Source organism: Xyrauchen texanus, chromosome 32 (genome assembly GCF_025860055.1).
Source record: "Xyrauchen texanus isolate HMW12.3.18 chromosome 32, RBS_HiC_50CHRs, whole genome shotgun sequence".
Classification (NCBI taxonomy): domain Eukaryota; kingdom Metazoa; phylum Chordata; class Actinopteri; order Cypriniformes; family Catostomidae; genus Xyrauchen; species Xyrauchen texanus.
Genome location: NC_068307.1, coordinates 2,905,003 through 2,925,030, shown reverse-complemented (window position 1 = coordinate 2,925,030; position 20,028 = coordinate 2,905,003). Strand labels below are relative to the sequence as shown.

At 41.6% G+C, this 20,028-nt stretch overlaps 2 protein-coding genes across 33 annotated transcripts in view; one reads left to right on the top strand and one right to left on the bottom strand.

Moving 5' to 3' along the window:
- The window catches only part of LOC127626226 (voltage-dependent P/Q-type calcium channel subunit alpha-1A-like), a 132,928-nt gene extending 122,536 nt beyond the window's left edge, over positions 1-10,392 (top strand). For 2 of the 3 annotated variants that reach the window (XM_052101858.1, XM_052101857.1), the window contains exons 44-46: positions 5,740-5,956; positions 6,400-6,629; positions 8,963-10,392. In XM_052101858.1, coding sequence (XP_051957818.1) covers positions 5,740-5,956; positions 6,400-6,629; positions 8,963-9,619 — 1,104 coding nt within the window. In that variant the 3' untranslated portion in view covers positions 9,620-10,392. The remainder of the gene's footprint in view (positions 1-5,739; positions 5,957-6,399; positions 6,630-8,962) is intronic. The other variant, XM_052101859.1, reaches the window with a different exon arrangement.
- Positions 10,393-10,691: 299 nt separating this feature from the next.
- LOC127626231 (uncharacterized) lies at positions 10,692-17,721 on the bottom strand. 30 transcript variants are annotated; one of them, XR_007968426.1, is made up of 3 exons: positions 15,389-17,677; positions 15,226-15,288; positions 10,697-15,162 (listed from the first exon to the last, which is right to left on the bottom strand). XR_007968426.1 is itself a non-coding variant. In XM_052101885.1 (3 exons), exons 1-3 carry the CDS (start codon positions 16,068-16,070, stop codon positions 14,968-14,970), a joined length of 915 nt encoding a protein of 304 aa, XP_051957845.1. In that variant the 5' UTR covers positions 16,071-17,677; the 3' UTR covers positions 10,699-14,967. The 30 variants fall into 30 exon arrangements, 20 of the variants coding, with proteins under 20 accessions (XP_051957845.1, XP_051957836.1, XP_051957846.1 ...); XM_052101885.1 differs by having other exon boundaries at positions 10,699-15,036; positions 15,163-15,702; positions 15,765-17,677; XM_052101876.1 differs by having other exon boundaries at positions 10,700-15,099; positions 15,163-15,702; positions 15,765-17,677.
- Between the last annotated feature and the right edge of the window lie 2,307 nt (positions 17,722-20,028).

Below are 20,028 nucleotides of genomic sequence, written 5' to 3'. Positions count from 1 at the left end.
CACAATTAATCATGTTTACGGACTGTATGGAATAAATCCTACCATTGGAGCAATGCTAGCTTGAAGTACCACCTGTTTTCAGCAGGGGGCAGTAAGCAAAACTTCAGCTGTATTTACAACAAACTACACTCAGGCTTAAAACTAGTGAGAATGCATTCAAACATGCAGGGATCTCAAGACGTCTTTTTCTAAGTTTCAAGCTACGCTTAAAGGATTAGTTCACCCAAAAATTTAAATTCAGTCATTGTTTACTCACCGCTGTTTTGTTATAACCATTTATGACTTTCTTTCCTTTTCGTAACACAAAGAGAGAAATTGTGAAAAATTGTGCTCAGTGATGTCATATAATGGCATTATGGTGACCACCTCTTCAAGCTTCAAAAGGTCACAAAAGTATCATTCAGAAGTCTAATTAATTATTCATGAGACTCATGATTGTTATGAAAGTATATGATACGATTTGGAGAGAAACAGACTGAAATATAATGTATTATTTAGTGAAAATGTTCCCTGATTGTTGATCTCCCGTGCACGTTCATGATAGGGCACGAGAGCAACAGTTCACACAGCGCCCTTGTGACATTGGGGCGTTCAAGCAAAAACCCGTTTTTGTTTATCTAAAAGCAGGTCCTCCACAGTGATTGCGACATCAGAACACAATACAACTGCACACAAAACACAAAACAGAGAACAGAACTTACTAAACATGTCTGAAGAGTTTGTAGTCGAAGAATTGATGCATTTCTTTGCCCTCAAATCAAACAGAAACATAGAGGAAGCTACAGGCAGCCACAGTCACACCGTGTCCTAACCTGGCGTCAAACGAAACAACATGTTAATCAGAGTTTTTGTCCTAACCAGCCTTAATGAGCGATGGTACATTCTGTTTCCGGCATTGCGCGGGTAACTCCGTCCACTGTGAACTGGCACCGGTCCAAAAATTTTCAATAAAATAAGGCTGGGCATAGAAATGCATCAATTGACGCAGCGACATAAGAACGCTGTTTATGACATGATGCAACCAAAGTGAGATGCTCCAAAAGCATCTGTCTGACAAAGGTGTACATTGATGTCACCATAGAAAAGCCTTTGTAAATAAATCTTATTTGGACAGATTTACGAATTCAATTACACAATGGATTGCTGTGGACTGTAGGCCTGTGATAGGCTTATGTTCAATAATATGCATTGTACATTGTTGCTTTATTTTACTGTTCTGAAATCAGTTTGAAAGCATGTTCTGAAAACTGATACTTGTAAAACCGCCACAAATCAACCTCTGGAGGCAGTAACACACTCACACACGATGCAGAAGACAAACATAAACCCACATTGTACACTATACTCTGCTACAGTGAATTAACAGTTGCAGACTCACACACCATTTCTCGCCCTCACATAACCCCATGATCTCTTGGTTGACTATTCGTTGGAGGTGTGTCTGGGGTTGAATAATTTGTCAGAGTGTGTGAAACAAACCAGTAAGTCTGGGAGACTCAGGACTGGTATGTAGGTTTGTACAGTTGTATGTTTGTGTTGATGGAAGTGTGCTGTATACAAACCAGTAAGTGCGAGGATTCGGAGTGTGTGTGTGTGTGTGTGTGTGTGTGTGTGTGTGTGTGTGTGTGTGTGTGTTTTGTGATTTACGAGGACAATTTTGTAAGTTACAAATTAGTAATTACAAGGGTATTATGCTATAAATGTGATTTATGAGGACATTTCTAGTGTCCCCATAATTCAAATCGCTTAAAAATCATACTAAACAATGTTTTATTGAAAATGTAAAAATGCAGAAGGTTTTCTGTGAGGGTTAGGTTTAGGGGTAGGGTTAGGTTTAGAGGATAGAATCTATAGTTTGTACAGTATAAAAGTCATTATGTCTATGGAAAGTCCTCATAATGATAGGTAGACCAACATGTGTGTGTGTGTGTGTGTGTGTGTGTGTGAGTGAGTGTGTGAGTGAGTGAGTGAGTGTGTGTGAGTGAGTGAGTGTGTGTGAGTGTGTGTGAGTGAGTGAGTGTGTGTGAGTGTGTGTGAGTGAGTGAGTGAGTGAGTGTGTGTGAGTGAGTGAGTGTGTGTGAGTGTGTGTGAGTGTGTGTGAGTGAGTGAGTGAGTGAGTGTGTGTGTGTGTGTGTGTGTGTGTGTGTGTGTGTGTGGCAGTATGTTGTGTATAGCTGTAATGTAGACGTGGTTCTTGTTGTGACTCACGTTTGTCTAACACTGCTCTGCCCCACAGAGTGTGCGCTCTGCTGCGGTAAGTGTGTTAGTGTGCTTCCTATCTTCCTCAATTTTTGTCTCTTTTCTCTTTCCTTTTCCTCCTCCTTCCCCCGACCCCTTCCTGTCAATGCTTGTATGTTTCTATGCTTTCTCTCTCTCTCCTGATTCTAATGGGAACGCAATCGCTGCTCTCTTCTACACGTTACGTTTTATCGCTCTCTTTGTTTTGTGTCTTTTCTCAACGTGTCTTTATGTTCCTGTAACCACTCGGTTTTCCCTCCTTGCACACTCCATCACTTGATTTCATTTAATGATCTTTCCCGCTCTTTCTGTCACTTTGTACATCCCACCATTGTTTATCCACGTCCACTTTGTCCTTCATGGCACCCTCCTTCCCGTTTCCTACCCTTCCTTCCTTCCTCATTGTCTCTGTTCCCTCTTTTCTTCCTTCCCTTTTCCTTTCGATGGTTCCGGTGCCATTTGGTGTTGTTTCTCGCTCTCTCTCTCTTTCCTTTCTCACACACACCTTCTCTTATGTGCACTATGTGTCATGCCTGTGTTTTCATGCGTGTGTCCTGTTTCTGCACACCGTCTGTCTGCTGTTGAACAGCGACGGAGACACAAGCCGCGAGGAAGTAACCTCAGTGTATGTACCGTCTCTGGCTTTCCGCCTCTCTCTCTCTCTCTCTCTTCTCATTTAGAGTCCGCATCTCTCTTTAAGTCTTCTGTCACACTGAACTTCACCCTCCTTTTCTGTCTGCACTCTGTATGCTCTATCTCCTCTCCAATTCTATTCGTCTTTATTCTATTCTTTCTTTTCTATTCTATAATACTCTATTCTGTTCTATTCAACTATTCTATTCGTCTGTCTATGTTATTCTATTTTTCTCTATATTCTATTTTCTTCCTATTCTATTCTACTCATGTCTTTTCATCTCTATTATTTTAGTCTCCATTCTGTTCTATTATTTTAATCTCTGTTCTATTCTATTTGTCTAATCTGTCTTTGCTATATTCATAGATTCTCTTTATCAATATTCTATTTGTCTATTTTCACCTCTATTCTTTTCATTTCTTTATTGTTTTTTGTCTCTATTCTATCCATCTCTTTTCATCCATTCTATTCATCTCTCTATTCTATTTGTCTCTTTTCTATGTATCTCTATTTTATAACTCATCTCTATTCTGTTCCTCTCTCTATTTGTATTCTATATGTCTCTATTTTATTCATCTCTAGTGTTTTAGTCTCTCTTCTATTCATCTCTTTACATCCATTCGCTTCTATTTGTCTATTCTTTTCTATTTATTGCTATTCTATTTATCTCTATTCAATTCTATGTCTATTTGACTGTTTTATTTATCTTTATTCTATTAATCTATTCTATTTGTCTCTTTTCATCCTTTATATTTTTCTCATTTATTTGTCTCTTCTGTTCATCACAATTCTATTTGTCTCTATTAAATTCTATTTTTTCTATTTTCACCTTTATCTATTTGTCTCTATTAAATTCTATTTTTTCTATTTTCATCTTTATCTATTTGTCTCTTTATTCTATTAGTGTCTTTTCTATTCATCTTTATTCTATTTGTGCCTTTTCTATTCATCTCTATTCTATTAGACTCTTCTCAACTATTCTTATTCTATTCATCTCTCTATTCAATTTGTTTCTATTCTATTAGCCTCTTCTATTCGTCTCATTTCTATTTGTCTCTATTCTCTTTTATTCATCTCTTTTCTGTTCTACTGTATTCTAAATATCTCTATTATATTGGTCTCTATATCTTTTCCTCTGTGCACTTATGCAGCCCAGTATCCCTGTATGTATGTGTGTCTGCTCGTATCTTGTCTCTGTATTTCTGCTCCTGTGGACAAGGGGAGCTTTTGCTGTCTCGGAGTTTTCAACGCATTGATTTCAAACAGGAAAACCTGTGGCCAATAACATGTTGTCAGCATGCCACAATAAAGCGCATGGCATTCAGCATTTTGTGTGTGTGACAGAGAGACAATAATTAAAGTGTTATTTCAAGGTTCAGATCATGCTCAGATGCAGATAAACCCAAGCAGTGCCTCAGTAATGACTGTGTGCGTCCACACATACTACAGACTCATGACCTTTGTTCCTGATGGTGTGTGCATGGACTAGTGTGCTCAACAGTATGTGGCTGGATTTGGTTTTGTGCGTGCTCAGCTATGGCAAAGAAGATAATGAGCAATGAGTATTTTATGGTTCTGCTTGTATTAGAAAATCCTGCAGTGCATGTAAGGCATGCTATAAGATCTATCTATCTATCTATCTATCTATCTATCTATCTATCTATCTATCTATCTATCTATCTATCTATCTATCTATCTATCTATCTATCTATCTATCTATCTATCTATCTGCCTGCCTGCCTGTCTGTCTGTCTGCCTGCCTGTCTGTCTGTCTGTCTCTCACTCATTCTATCTATCTATCTGTCTGTCTGTCTGCCTGCCTGCCTGTCTGTCTGTCTCTCATTCTATCTATCTGTCTGTCTATCTGTCTGTCTGTCTGTCTGTCTCTCATTCTATCTATCTATCTATCTATCTATCTGTCTGTCTGCCTGTCTCTTATTCTATCTGTCTGTCTGTCTGTCTGTCTGTCTGTCTCTCATTCTATCTATCTGTCTTTCTGTCTATCTGTCTGTCTGTCTGTCTGCCTGTCTCTCATTCTATCTATCTATCTATCTGTCTGTCTGTCTGTCTGTCTGTCTGTCTGTCTGTAAGTCTGTCTGTCTGTCTGTCTGTCTGTCTGTCTCTCATTCTATCTATCTGTCTTTCTGTCTGTCTGTCTGTATGTCTTTCTGTCTGTCTATCTATCTATCTGTCTATCTATCTATCTATCTATCTATCTGTCTGTCTGCCTGTCTGTCTGTCTGTCTCTCATTCTATCTGTCTGTCTGTCTATCTGTCTGTCTGTCTGTTTTTCTTTCTGTCTGTCTGTCTATCTATCTATCTTTCTATCTATCTTTCTGTCTGTCTGTCTGTCTGTCTCTCATTCTATCTGTCTGTCTGTCTGTCTGTCTGTCTATCTGTCTGTATGTCTGTTTTTCTTTCTGTCTGTCTGTCTATCTATCTGTCTGTCTGTCTGTCTGTTTTTCTTTCTGTCTGTCTGTCTATCTATTCTATCTATCTATCTATCTATCTATCTGTCTGTCCGTCTGTCTGTCTGTCTATCTACCTATTTGTCTGTCTGTTTGTTTATCTCTCTCTCTCTCTCTCTCTCTCTCTCTCTGGATTTTTCTCTAGCGCTCCATCGCTTTTCCTGTTGATCTTTATTTCTCTTTTTGTCCTCGTTGAGCATGACAGATATTCTTGTGCATTGGTTTTCATTGGACTGAGTCTTAAGCTGATTACAACCAAATTTTTCCACATAAACACAAAAATGCACTTGTAACACTACATACAATCAAGCCCTTATTTGAAATCACAGAACAATGTAACCTTCTGTCTTTTCCCGCTCTTTTTCTTCCTTTTCTCACTATTACTTTCTTTATTTGTAGACCATCACAGACACAAGTCCAATGCGGCGCTCTACATCCTCATTGGTTCACGGACGTTCGGGTCGAGGCGTGCGATTGGATGATTACTCTCTGGAGCGGGTGGTGTCAGAGGAGGGTCACAGACATGGTCCACGAAGGAGAGAAAGAGAGCGGGAAAGAGATCGCAGTCACCGCACCTCAGAGAGATCACTCACCCGCTATACAGATGCAGACACAGGTCACACACCTGAACACACATACAGTATAGACCCTGTTCACACCTGGTACTAAGATCCATCTCAGGTGATCCGATCAAAAGTGGTCAGGCAAGACACATCGCCGTTTACACCTGGCATAATATGCATTTTAATGCATCTCTTTTGAGCACTTGTGAGTGGATTTGTTGTTGAAGTGGTCGAATCTGAAAAAGGTCTTTGGGCCTTGTTTACACTTTGCATTTGGTTCGTCCCATTACATAAGGATCGCCCAAGATGTATGTTAATACCATGTATAAATGGGTCCACAGAGACCAGACATTCACGCTTTCTTCATATAAGGTGTTACTGATACTTATGTTCTACTTAATTTACTTATCACCTCATTTAATTTTGAGGCTTTGATGCTGTCGGATGGTAATGTCTTGTTCTGTCTCATTTCACATCTCTGTTTTGAATTCATTAGGTCTGGGCACGGATCTTAGCACCACTACACAGTCAGGTGACCTTCCAACTAAAGAGAGAGAACGAGAGCGGGGTCGAGCAAAAGACCGCCGCCACCACCATCATCATCATCACCACAGCTCGGTGGATAAAGAACAGTATAGTCATGAGCGGGACTACCATCGGCATCCTCACGACAGATGCGATCGCCAGTGGTCTCGCTCACCGAGTGAGGGCAGAGGTCACAGACAGGTGGGGCACACACACACTGAAATAGCAATTTTATATTCATATTTATATAGAAATTGAATAAACATCAAATATAAGCAGCATACTTTTTACAACAATTACGACAGACAACAATTTCGCCCCTCAGTTTGAATAAACAGGTCGGGAAGGGGTGAATAAAATGTAACGCTATTTCGCAAGACACTTTGGACTGGTTTGATCCAGTTCTGAAGAATTCATTTAAAGGGACAGTTCACCAAAAGATGAAAATTCTGACATCATTATCTCACCCTCAAATCAGATTCATGAATTGATTGGATTGTAAAAAGGGGAGGGGCTGAAAATGTTATTTACTTATTACAATTTGGTGTGAGAAATCTTTTTATTGATCAATCACTCGCAATACAATATTTTGATGCATCACGTTGTTGCATTTTGGAATGTGTCAATGCACAAAATTACCCAGTGCGAGTTGCATTCTCAGAATTGCCACAAGGGGCGCTGTAGCGAGAATAGTGTGAACTTTCCACTTCTATAATGAGTTTTCGCTTTCAAGTAAAATACTGTCATGGTGGAGCAACAGTTTAAAGAGAATATTGTTGGGTAAGTAAGTTAAAGTCAATATATTTATAGCAACTTATATGAATAATGACACATCAAGCTTAATTGCAGTCATTTGAAGGTAACTCTATCACCCTCTTGAGTACCGAGGTTCACATCTGCGATCACATACTTGCATAGAGTATTTGTCGGCCTTTAAGCACTTGCATAAGCAACCAAATTATGTGCTGTACTGGCTGGAAAATATTCAGATTTTACTCTCCAGAAAATACGTTCAGCAGCTAAATCATTTCACTGCGAAATAAGAAACAAGGTTTGGCTTGACTTCCGTGTAATGTGTGTCCAAAGGCAAGATCCATTTTTCAGTGAATAACGTTTATCTAAATCCCCTTTCTGTTATGTACAGTCATTTGTTGATCAAACAAATAAAATGCACATTTAATTCTAATCACACTCAGCATGGGTGCGACTGCTGAACTGCCAGTATTCTTAAAGAGACAGTACCGTTTTAGCAGGTTATCTACATGTCAATGTAAATAGTTGCAAATATTAAAAATGATGCATATGAACAATAAACATGTAACAAAATATATACATAAATAAATATGCAATATAATATACCAAACTTCAAGACATCATATTTATTGATGGAATACATGGAATGTGACCAAAATGACGAGAAACGAGTGGAAAAAGTGATATTTTCCAAATGTAACAAGTTAGAAGGTCCCCTGTTTAATTAGCAGCATTAGCTGAGAATACTTCTTACAAATGTAAGCAAAATTGACATTATAACTTAGGGCTGCACGATTATGACAAAAATCGTAATTGCAGATTATTTCCTGTGACGCTGTAATTGCGATTATTCCTTTCGATTAAAAGAGTATTTTGTGTGAGGCAGTTGCATGCCGTATTCTTTATGTAGGCTATGCATCAAAACAACTGTGTTCCTGAATTGCTTTAATATTTTAATTGCATGAAAAACAAAAAGTGTTATTAACATGTTTAATAACTTGTACAGGTACACAGTATAATGTAGATTACTGTCTTTGCATTCATGCACACAACGGCCCAAACAATATGTTGTAAAGAGAACATTTTGGCGCAATAGTAGAATGCTTTAATCGACACTTTTAACGACTATATATTTTAATAAAAATCGAATCGAGGGTTTGTGAATCCAAATCGAATCGTGGGGCTGTACCTAACCAATATGACCAGAAATGTGTATTAAGAAAGTAAATACCAATGTGACATGGCGGAGGGCGGGGCCGGGTCGTTATTATACACACCTGGTCCCTTATCAGGCTAATTAAGCCTCCGAGAGGGATAAAGGCCGACTGTGGAAGGTGGTGCGACAAGAGAGAGTAAACTATCTCTCTCTCGTCGCACCACCTTCCGCAGGAAGTCTGTGTTTTAGACCGTTTTTACAGTAATCTGCCATGAGGAGCCTGAGAGAAATGTATCTTGAGCTCACCTGTGACCGTATCATGACTGCCTACTGAAATCAGTTTCTCTTTCTTTTGTTATTCCTTTGTTTATCTTATTTTTTCACTGTTGTTTCTGTCCATTTTCTCAATGTGACTCGTGGCTTCTCTTTGTCTGCTGTTTTGCCTCATTGCCGGTTTGTTTCTTTCTGGTTTTATCGATGTTGTTGTTACCACACACCATCTCACTCTCTCTCTCTTTCTCTTAATCTCTCTCTCCTCCTCCTCTTGCCGGTGGGCACTCCTCTCTTTCGTTCAACGTTAATTTTGTGGTGTTTTTTTATTTGCTTTGTTTTAATTTTCATGTAGGGCAGTAGTTCTGTGAGCGGGAGCCCGGTTCCCTCGACGTCAGGGACCAGCACCCCCCGGCGTGGCCGTCGGCAGCTGCCCCAGATCCCGTCCACACCACGCCCTCATGTCACCTACTCCCCCGCCGTCCGTAAGCCTCCATACGGCTCGCCAGGACAGGGTCGACTACGCTCCCCTTCCCCGCACCACTTCTCCCCGCCAGGTCACGAGCCGCCCTACCACAGCCCGCCCTCCCGTCACGCCTCTCCACATCAGGGCTCGCCCCGGCATGCCTCCCCACGCTCCCCCAGGCACACGTCACCGAGATCCCCACGCCACGGCCGGTGGGGCCCACCACCAGACAGCCTGGAGGGCGAGGGACCGTTCTATGACCGGGACTATGAATACGAGCACCACCACGAGCCACCTGCCTACGAGCAGAATCTGTCACAAGGCAACCCCCACCCTCATTCACACCCGCACCCCCGTTCACCAAGGACAGCTCGTCAGGGGCCTCCCCCCCAACCGCGCCACATGCCTAATGGTTACCGTTCCTCCTCGCTCTCCCCGCACCGCCGCGGCCCCCACCCGGGCCCGAATCGGCCACCGCACGGCTGTGGGCCCCGGAAGGGGTTGCACGAACCCTATAGCGAGACGGACGAGGATGATTGGTGCTAGCGCATAGGGTGACCAGGAGGGGGCGCCACTCATTTTAAGCCAACTTGGATCAAGATGTTTATGCACCACAGCCAGGAGAGAGGGGGTGGAAGGGGACGTGGAATGGAAGGACGTGCACACAGGCACCTCCAAAAAGAACTCCAAATAGATCTCCCCTACTCCCTCTCTCTCTATTTGCCTTCTCCTGCTCTCTGGACTACATTTCCCACAATGCAAGGGAATGTTTTTGGGAGCATATGAGAGAAATGTGTGGTTTAGATGGTCTTGGTTTCAGTGGTTTTGTGTTTGAAAGCTCCGCCCAGACTGAGCAAGACCAGTTGCTTCTTGTTGATGAAAAAAAAAAGCTCCTCTCTCAATCAAAAAAGGAATTTTGCAAATGAAGCCAGAACACCTTTTCCCCCCTCACATCTATGCCTCTGAAGACCCCCAAAAAATGAAAGTAAATCAAAGACTTGGACGAAAAAGCAAGTGCTCTTGTAAACATAAGAGCTCTACCTACTGCAAAACCAGCACCTGCGCTGGCCGATATTGATGAGTTTTATCATCTTTGTTTACTGTTACTGACTCAAAATGGTGAGTGACCTCATCACCCAGGGGAGGGGTTCACTGCTGAAGAGGCGTGGCATATACTAGGACCCAAGAGGAGGCCGATGGGCAGCCCCGCCCACAAATGTCTTCAAACTGCCACTCAGCCCTGACAAGGAGAAGGTGGCAGAAAAGAGCGAAATGGCATAAGAGGGAGGGACAGAAAGACTATTTCCTCTTCAGAATGTCTTCAATTGATTACTTCTTCTTTTTGAACATTTGGAGCTTGGTTGTTCTGTTGCATTTGCTCAGCTTTCTTTGATATTTTTGGACTAAAATCTGATGGAAACTTGCATGAATAGTTTAAAAAATAAAATAAAAAATACATTGATATATATATATATATATATATATATATATATATATATATATATATATATATATATTAGACAAGATTTACTGTGGGAAAGTTGGGATGGGGGGGTTGGGGGGGTTGGGGGGGGGGGAGGGGGGGTGATAGCTGTCTTATTTCCATTAAGTTGGAAGTTCTTTCTCTCATTTTCTCTCTGTTGCTTTCACCATGTCTACCAATCTTTCAATGTGCAGATGGAGTTTATAGATTCTGAAAGACCTTTCTAGATAAAGAAGGTATTTTCTACTTTATATGCATCTGAGGATCCCAGATGATGTCCTGCACTGTTTATTATTACCTTGGATTGCACTAAAAAGTGCTCCGTCAGCCATGGCTGCAAACAGAGAGAGAAACAGGGGGAGAAATTCTCCTTACTATTGTCAATAACAATAGTCATATTAAATGCAACTGATGACGGTGATGCTGATGAAGACAGAGGTGGCCATGTGACTTTGTCGTCTTGTTTTGGGGAGTTTTGTCCGGTGTGGCCATCCTTTACCTGCGTTTATGTTTCTGTTCTGTTTGCCTCTGATCGAAGTCTATAAGGGTGCAGTCCCGCTAGCATCCTGAAGTTTATGTACTTGTGACCTCAGATGAGAATAGTGAACAGTCGGTCGAGTCAGAGCTCATGAATGTTTCAAAAGGGGAAAGTTGGCACTGAAATTCAGGGTTCATCCCATATTAATTATGCGCAGTTTTATAGAGATATCATCCCTAAACTAACCCTGACCGTTTTTAACCGCCTGAATTATAATTTCACAGCTAATGTAGAGCTAATGCAAGTTAGTATTTTGGGTGATGAATGTTGTTGTTTACTCTTTGTTGTTTACGCTCTGTGGTGCTGTTGCGTGGAATTGACTATGGACAAACAATCCCATGTACACTTATAGTCGCCAGAGGGCGCTATTACAGTTGCTGAATGGTCCCACAAGGCGACATAGCCCATTATGGGGCATTTTTGATGTGAAATTTAGGTAATGCATCTTTGACCAAGTAACTGGGAATGATTCTTCCACCCTGCCTTCCTGTTTCCTGCCATGGGCAGCTTGTATGTCTTTGGCTGCCTGCTCAATCTAAGACACCCCTTGCCCCCTTCTGCTCAGGATACAACAAATCAGCCCAGAAACAGATATATATATATATATATATGTATATCTCACAGGGGTGTGGCCTACTGTCATTGAACCTGTCCAGCTGACTCACTCTCATTTCAAAACATATGCCATTACAATAGGTTTCAATTACAAGAAACCGAGCAGATTTTACCGAAAATTCAATTGATATTCAACATAGAAATGGCCGTACTGCAGCTGCAAAGAGAGAGGATGAGCATATATATATTTCATATTTGTGTCTTGGGACACAAGCAGCTCAGAATAGTTCCATTCTGTCCCAGAGTCAGATAAAATTCCCAGCACATGGGATGTCCTCATCCCATTTTGTTCCCTTGCCAACCCATATCCAAGACTTTTAGGGAGGAAACCACTTTTTTCTAGGTGTTTGTTGAAATTTGGCCCCTATTTACCCTCCTCTTGATTCCCATGGGTCCAGATGAACCTGCAGAGCCACAGTGCCTTCTGTTCTAGTGTTGCACACTAACCCGTCCCCTGCCTCTCTTCCCCTCTCCCTCTCTCTTTCTCAATGTGATGGACTAAGTCACACTACGCCTTAACAAGTCCCCATGTCTGCGCTGTCTACTGGGCTTTTTAAAGACAGGGAGGCACGGTTACACGATGGGGGAAGATCCCAGTTACTCTGAGAGTAATGAAGGGAAATGACAACCAGGGTTGTCAGGGTGTCTGTCACTCCTAGCAATGCTTCTTCAAGTGGATGGCAGCCGTTTTTGATTTGTCTCACCCCGCTTGTTGCATCGAATATCGATGGGATCGTTCTACTTTCTCAGGTCTTTTGCAAAAGGACAGGAAGGCTCATTTTTGTCAGGCATGAATGTTAGTTAGACCTTTTGCATGGTTAATATTAGCCCCAGTTTGTTTACGAAAAACACTTGAAATGACACTGAAATGCAGCATAGATGCTCCCATTTTGGCTCAAGACATATTAATAAGATTGGCGTTTTTATAAGAGTGGTGCACCATTCTTTGGCTCTGCTTGTTCATCGGTTTGGTTCTGACCCTCTTTTGCTCTCAGCATCAATGCCTTTTTGCTTTATTTTCACTCATATCGTTTCTGTTTGCAACAATCTTTTACAAGTGAACCATCACTGATACACAACTTACACTGGAGCATGTCTTTTGTTTCGTAATGTCCTAGTGGATCGATCTGTATCTCTACTTTGCTTTCTGTTTTACTCTAAATAAGGGCTTTCCTACAATGGTTGAGTGCTGCCAAAACAAGTCACCCTCTAAGTAGCTACACCACTTCATGTGGTGTCCCTTTGTACAGAACAGAACTACACATGTGTGCATGCTAATGTGTGGGGTGAACTGGTGAAGTGGGTGGGGGGTGATGGGTAATGTAGTTTTATTTTTCCTGTATGTATGAGAGTGAGAACCACAGCTGTGGCCGGCACAGGCATTGTGCATGCCAAGAAAAATGTCATTTAAATATCTTTTACCAATTGTGCACCTTCAGTAATTTAGCACTGGGTTTGCCAATCCATCTCTGCACAGCATTTACCATGGCATATTTCATCCTTCACATGGAGCCATTGACATTTTTCCCATGCAACGGAAGATCAGATAGGATAGGCCCATCTGTGCGACAGCGAGACGGTCCTCTGTGAGTGTGTCCGCATGTGTCTGATTTGAAGGCAAGTTGTTTTTTAGTGCCTTACAATGTTTTCCCATCACCGTAATACGACCTTAGATACGAAGCCTTGGCAGAAGCGAAGAGGGTCACTTGTCTAAACATCACCATCACGTTTGAACTTCAGTCTAACTCATCTCTATTTGACTTGTTTAGGTCATCAGTGCTTGTTTTGTCATAACTCTCTTTCTCGTCTGTAACTCTTGTATATATCATTTATAAACTTCCTGCAACAGTCTGTGTCCCTCATCTTTCTTCTGCATTGCCATGTTTCTGTTTCTATTTCTCACTTCAAGTCTTGCATGTTATGAGTTGTCCATTCAAACACATTGCTGTCTCAGATATATTCTAGCATAGATTATTCTTATATAAAAAATAAGATCACGTCCACACTTGACTTCGCTACGTTTATGCCACTTATTCACCCTAGAATGATGTTTTCCTGCATTTTCAATGGAAAACGATGACGTTAGTTATCAAACTAACGTCATCGTGTGGACGTGGTCTCAAACTCGTATGACTTTCTTTCTTATACAGGACACAAATGACGATATGTTGAAGCATGTACAGTGTGAGGTGTTTTTGTCCATACAATGTAAGTGAATGGGGTCCAAAACCTTGAAGATCAGAAACAATCGCAACCCAGTAAAAATATTAATAAGATCACATAGCCATGTGTTATATATCTTTGGAAAGGTCTTGATTAGCAAAATACATCGAGGAAATTAGTTTCACTCAGAGACCAAACTACAGTGAGCATTAGCGTGAGAAATCCAGATGTATAATAAACAGATAAACCAAATTTTTGTCACATTTTGGATTATTACTTCATGAACAATATACATGATATAACAATTTGCATGTCACAACTTACAGTAGACAACTCTGAATCAAACAAGCCCACACTCAACGTTATATGATGTGTAGATCCGGAAATATTCCTCAAGGAGTGTCATGAAAAGCTATGGTGGCTAATCGCTAATGTGTCAGATCGTCCTCATTGGCTGTATAGAGACATGTTCAAATAAAATGATACATTATAAATTGTAAATCTATCATTGTCTCATGTGTGTCAAACATGTTGTGTGATCCAAACATCATCTGCAGCCTGAAACTGAACTTTTAATCAGATTTTAGGAGTGAACGCACTTAACTGCAAAGACAGCTATAGGATGCTCCCTTGCTCCCTATTTAGTGCATGACTTAACCTCATGCACTAAAGATGTCGAAATTTACAGTAATTAATAGGCAAATTTATTTTTAAATACATAGTACATTTTTCTCAGTTTCTCACTCGAAACTGATCGAATCGCTTCAGAAGACATAAAGTTGTATGGATTATTCATGCTGCCTTTTTGGAGCTTAAAAGTTTTGGACCCCATTGACTTGCATTGTATGGACAATATATATATATATATATATGTGTATCTTTGTGTTTTGCAGCATAGAGAAAGTCACACAAGTTCGAGACGGCATGAGGGTGGATAAATTATTAGAGAATAATTATTTTTGGGTGAACTATATGTTCTGTAATGACAAAATAAATACCATTAATTAAAACATGAACCATGCTTGTTACACGTTTGATTGCACCAGGTGACAGAAAAGAAGGTAATCGCTCTATTAAAGGTGCAGTATGTAAGATTCACACCTGTGGCCGTTCAGTGAACTGCGGCCTGTTGCTCGCACTCGTGCACACACTCCATAGTGACACCTGTGGCCGTTCAGTGAACTGCGGCCTGTTGCTCGCGCTCGTGCACACACTCCATAGTGACACCTGTGGCAGTTCAGTGAACTGCAGCCTGTTGCTCGCGCTCGTGCACACACTCCATAGTGACACCTGTGGCCGTTCAGTGAACTGCAGCCTATTGCTCGCGCTCGTGCACACACTCCATAATGACACCTGTGGCCGTTCAGTGAACTGCAGCCTGTTGCTCGCGCTCGTGCACACACTCCATAGTGACACCTGTGGCCGTTCAGTGAACTGCAGCCTATTCTCGTGCTCGTGCACACACTCCATAGTGACAGCTGTGGCTCGCGATCGTGCACACACTCCATAGTGACACCTGTGGCAGTTCAGTGAACTGCAGCCTGTTGCTCGCGCTCGTGCACACACTCCATAGTGACACCTGTGGCCGTTCAGTGAACTGCGGCTGTTGCTCGTGCTCGTGCACACACTCCATAGTGACACCTGTGGCCGTTCAGTGAACTGCAGCCTATTGCTCGCGCTCGTGCACACACTCCATAGTGACACCTGTGGCCGTTCAGTGAACTGCGGCCTGTTGCTCGCGCTCGTGCACACACTCCATAGTGACACCTGTGGCCGTTCAGTGAACTGCGGCCTGTTGCTCGCGCTCGTGCACACACTCCATAGTGACACCTGTGGCCGTTCAGTGAACTGCAGCTGTTGCTCGCGCTCGTGCACACACTCCATAGTGACACTTGTGGCCGTTCAGTGAACTGCAGCCTGTTGCTCGTGCTCGTGCACACACTCCATAGTGACACCTGTGGCCGTTCAGTGAACTGCAGCCTGTTGCTCGCGCTCGTGCACACACTCCATAGTGACACCTGTGGCCGTTCAGTGAACTGCGGCCTATTGCTCGCGCTGGTGCACACATTCCATAGTGACACCTGTGGCCGTTCAGTGAACTGCAGCCTGTTGCTCGCGCTCGTGCACACACTCCATAGTGACACCTGTGGCCGTTCAGTGAACTGCAGCTGTTGCTCGTGCTCGTGCACACACTCCATAGTGAAGCAAGGTAGCTTGCAATTCGTCAGCGTTAGCAGGCAAGATCAAGTTAGCTAAAATGACACCGATCAATCCTTATGACACTATATTTCACATGCTTTGCAGTTATGTAAGTTTACCTGTCCAATAAGAAGAATGCCAATTCAGGGTCAGTTTTGATCCCCAAAAATTAACGAAGGTCCCTCCAGGAATCAAATGCCCTGCCGATGTTCACTCTAGTTTTCGCTCGACCACGATCACGTTCCCGCTTAACCAGACAAGATTCAGTAGATACATTTATTAAATTAATTTGGCTGACTCAGAGTTTGTGTTGGAGTCGGTGTTGTGCTGGGACGTTTGCTGGATTGCATCTATAAAATAACGTTACCTAGTGTTGCAGTTTGTTGTCGCTGTTGAATAGCGGAAGAGAAGCACCGAGGCTCTCGGGAGCGCACATAAACGTCACATCCTTTGGATTTTCCCGGCAAAACCAATTAAAATCAGTCTACAAGCTTTAATAGGCAACCTAGGAAGTCCGGGAAGGGCTCATTTTTTAAGTTGCGCTACAAGCCGTTCACACATTTGCAAAAAAAGGGGGAAATTACATGAAAAATGTTACATACTGCAGCTTTAAGAGAACATGTAGCAGGGGACGAGTGACATTCTGAGAAGAAATAAGGAGAAATGAGTATCACGTGAATAATTCCCTTCCCTCAGTGGCTCTATGAACGAAAGTGGATCACGAGACAGGAAGTGTCAGCAGTAGCGTATGTGTCAGGGGAAATGAGTGTGTGAAGGTGTGAGTGGAGGGCTCTGTCACCATGACACCCACAAACCCATCTCATCGGCATCCCATAATCACCCTTCCACGGTTTCATCCATACACAATTGACCTGAACCATTTAGAAGCATAGAGGAAGTTTCATGAGACAAAAAATGCCCACGATTAAGAGAGGTATTTAATTGCTGATTTGCATGTGCAATGTGCATGCCACTACGTGGGTTAACAAGTCAACTTCAGGAATTATAAAATATAAAAAGAATATAAAGAAAAAGAGTATATATGTAAAAACTAAATATATAAATATAGATAGATGTTTTTATGAGCAATGTGTTCATGTTTCTTCTATTTTTAAAAAAGAGAAAAGGCCAAAAAAAAAAGAGCACCAAGAGGAAAAAAATATAAATATAAATATATATATAAAAGCATGACATAATTGATGATGAAGTTCTAGAATGTTTGTTTGTTTCTATGGCCAACTGTTCTCTGAGAATTGTGGGTAAGCTGAGCACACAACATGCTGTGGAAATGTATTACAGAATAAAAAAATAAAAAAACAAAAAGGTGAAACGGTATCCAGTAACTCTGAGTATGAAGGATTGCACATCCATCTAATTTAAGAAGAAACCCCAAACCCTTTTGCTGATGTTGAGCTGTGAAAGAGGCTGCCTGAACCTGGTGATGTTATACATTTATTCTGGCTATGAAAATAAATTCCTCTCTCCCATCTCTCTCTATCTCTCTGCTATTTCTAACAGTGCATTTTGTAATTCCGTACAGAATTGTTCCTAAAGACCCTGAATAAAAACCAGAGAGAATGCATTCTAACTGCGCATTTACAATCTCTTGTTTTCAGATTCATGACTGGAGTTTGTGTGAATGTGTCCAGAAACAAAAGTGCTCATGTCTGATGCTTCATATGGGGGAAATGACACCACACATTGACAGTTATTCCGAATGATTAAGGATATGATGGGTGCATGTTAAAGCGAGGGGGGATTGGCGGAATTAAATTAATTGGTAATCGGTTAATCTAGGTATGTTTATATGCTTATAATATAGCGGCCTAATATTTGTAGCCCAGTTCTTTGTAGCTTTGGTGCTGCTGGCTGAAGTTTTCAGACGGTCCCTTACCACATCCTCCACAGTTTTAGCACAATGTGAGGATTTTTTAGACGGTCCCTTACCCACCGTAGGCACAATTTCCAATGAATAACAATGTTAAATTAATGACGCCACAGGACCATCTTAAATACAGGACAAATCGCATCCCAACACATTATTACATTTTTTTTATTTAGTTTTCATCCCCTTTTCTCTCAATTTGGAATGCCCAATTCACACTACTTAGAAACACACACATATATATATATATATATATATATATATATATATATATATATATATATATATATATATATATATATATTTGAACTACAATAGCATATTGTCAAGGAGTATAATAATTGGCCATCAACTATTTTGGGTACATTATTATGGTATTTTTATGATTATAACTATGTTCAAAATATATATTTGAGGTTAACCTGATTAAGACAATTGCATGTGGTTGGATAGGTAAGGCCTACCAGTGAAATTATGAGTCAAAATGGGGAAATTTTCAACTATTTTACCATATAGGGTCAACAATTTGGTAACATAGTTGATGTGGCACTAAGTTGCCCTCCGATGTCTACTGATGATAATTAATTTTTATATTCCATAAATCAGTTCTTTGTCTTAATTTAAGCCTGTATGTGTCAGAGGACGCTGAATGTGTGTGTGCCCTTGTGCATGTTTGTGCGCCCTCCTGCATGTGTGTGCACTCGTGCATCTGTGTGCCATCGTGCATGTTTGTGTACACCCTTGTGCATGTGTGTGCACCCTCTCGCATCTGTGTCCACCCTCGTGCATGTTTGTGTGCCCTCGTGTATGTTTGTGTGCGTGCGCCCTCGTGCGTGCGTGTGCGCCCTCGTGCATATTAGTGTGCCCTCGTGCATGTGCGTGTGTCCTCTTGCATGTGTTTGCCCTCGTGCATGTGTGTGCACCTTCGTGCATATTAGTGTGCCCTCGTGCATGTGTGTGCACCTTCGTGCATATTAGTGTGCCCTCATGCATGTGTGTGCACCCTCGTGCATGTGTGTGCACCCTCATGCATGTGTGTGCACCCTCGTGCATGTGTGTGCCCTAATGCATTTGTTCACGCCCTCGTGCATGTGTGTGTGTGTGCATGTGCCCTCATACGTGTGTGTGTGCACCCTCATGCATGTGTGTGCACCCTCGTGCATGTGTGTGTGTGTGCATGTGCCCTCATACGTGTGTGTGTGCCCTCGTGCATGTGTGTGCCCTAATGCATTTGTTCACGCCCTCGTGCATGTGTGTGTGTGTGCAGGTGCCCTCATACGTGTGTGTGTGCCCTCGTGCATGTGTGTGCATGTGTGTGCACCCTCATGCATGTGTGTGCACCCTCGTGCATGTGTGTGCACCCTCGTGCATGTGTGTGCACCCTCATGCATGTGTGTGCGCGCATGCATGTGAATCATGATGATTAGGGATTAAGGGACATTTATTGATTTTACTAAATTAAATAGATATTGCTCCTTTTCAAGTTAAAACAGAGTTTTTCTGATGCAAATGGTGTCATTGTATTATGTGAAAAAAGCACGATATTGCTTTGCCAACTATGTTACTTTCACTACTTTTCAAGTAGTAGATGTGAAACACTGAAGAAATATATTAACTAAACCAATAGTTTGTTTTTGTACATTTTTGTTGACATGAAATGTATGCCCAATTATAGGATGAGCCATGTATATAAATTGCTTCAGATTATAAATTGCAGGACCTTTCAGATAATGGAAAAAACAGCAAATTATATTCCCAAAAATATGGTAACCATCTGTGGAGTAACAATATATTGTTAGAGTGGAAAATGCAATCTTCAAATTGCACTTAGTTGTCACTGATTAGGCAAATGTGATTACCACAAGGGAAGGTAAAAACTATGAAGTGATTTGGCCGATAAGAAACAACATACCGTAAAAACGTCCTCTGTACGTTAACATTAGTGACTAGCCTAGAACAAAAATCCCTTTCCACACAAGAGTACAGAAAAGAGTCAATTGTTTTCTTTTTCAAGAAAGAGTTAGTGGAAGGAGTTGTTTGACCTTCAGAAAGTGTTTGTCTACCTCAAAAGA

Coding starts and splice junctions, on each gene's coding strand:
- LOC127626231 (XM_052101868.1), bottom strand. CDS start 16,070: ATGGAGTGTGTGCACGAGCACGAGCAACAGCTGCAGTTCACTGAACGG. Junction 15,452..15,513: donor AGTTCACTGAACGGCCACAG/GTGTCACTATGG, acceptor GAACGGCCACAG/GTGTCACTATGGAGTGTGTG.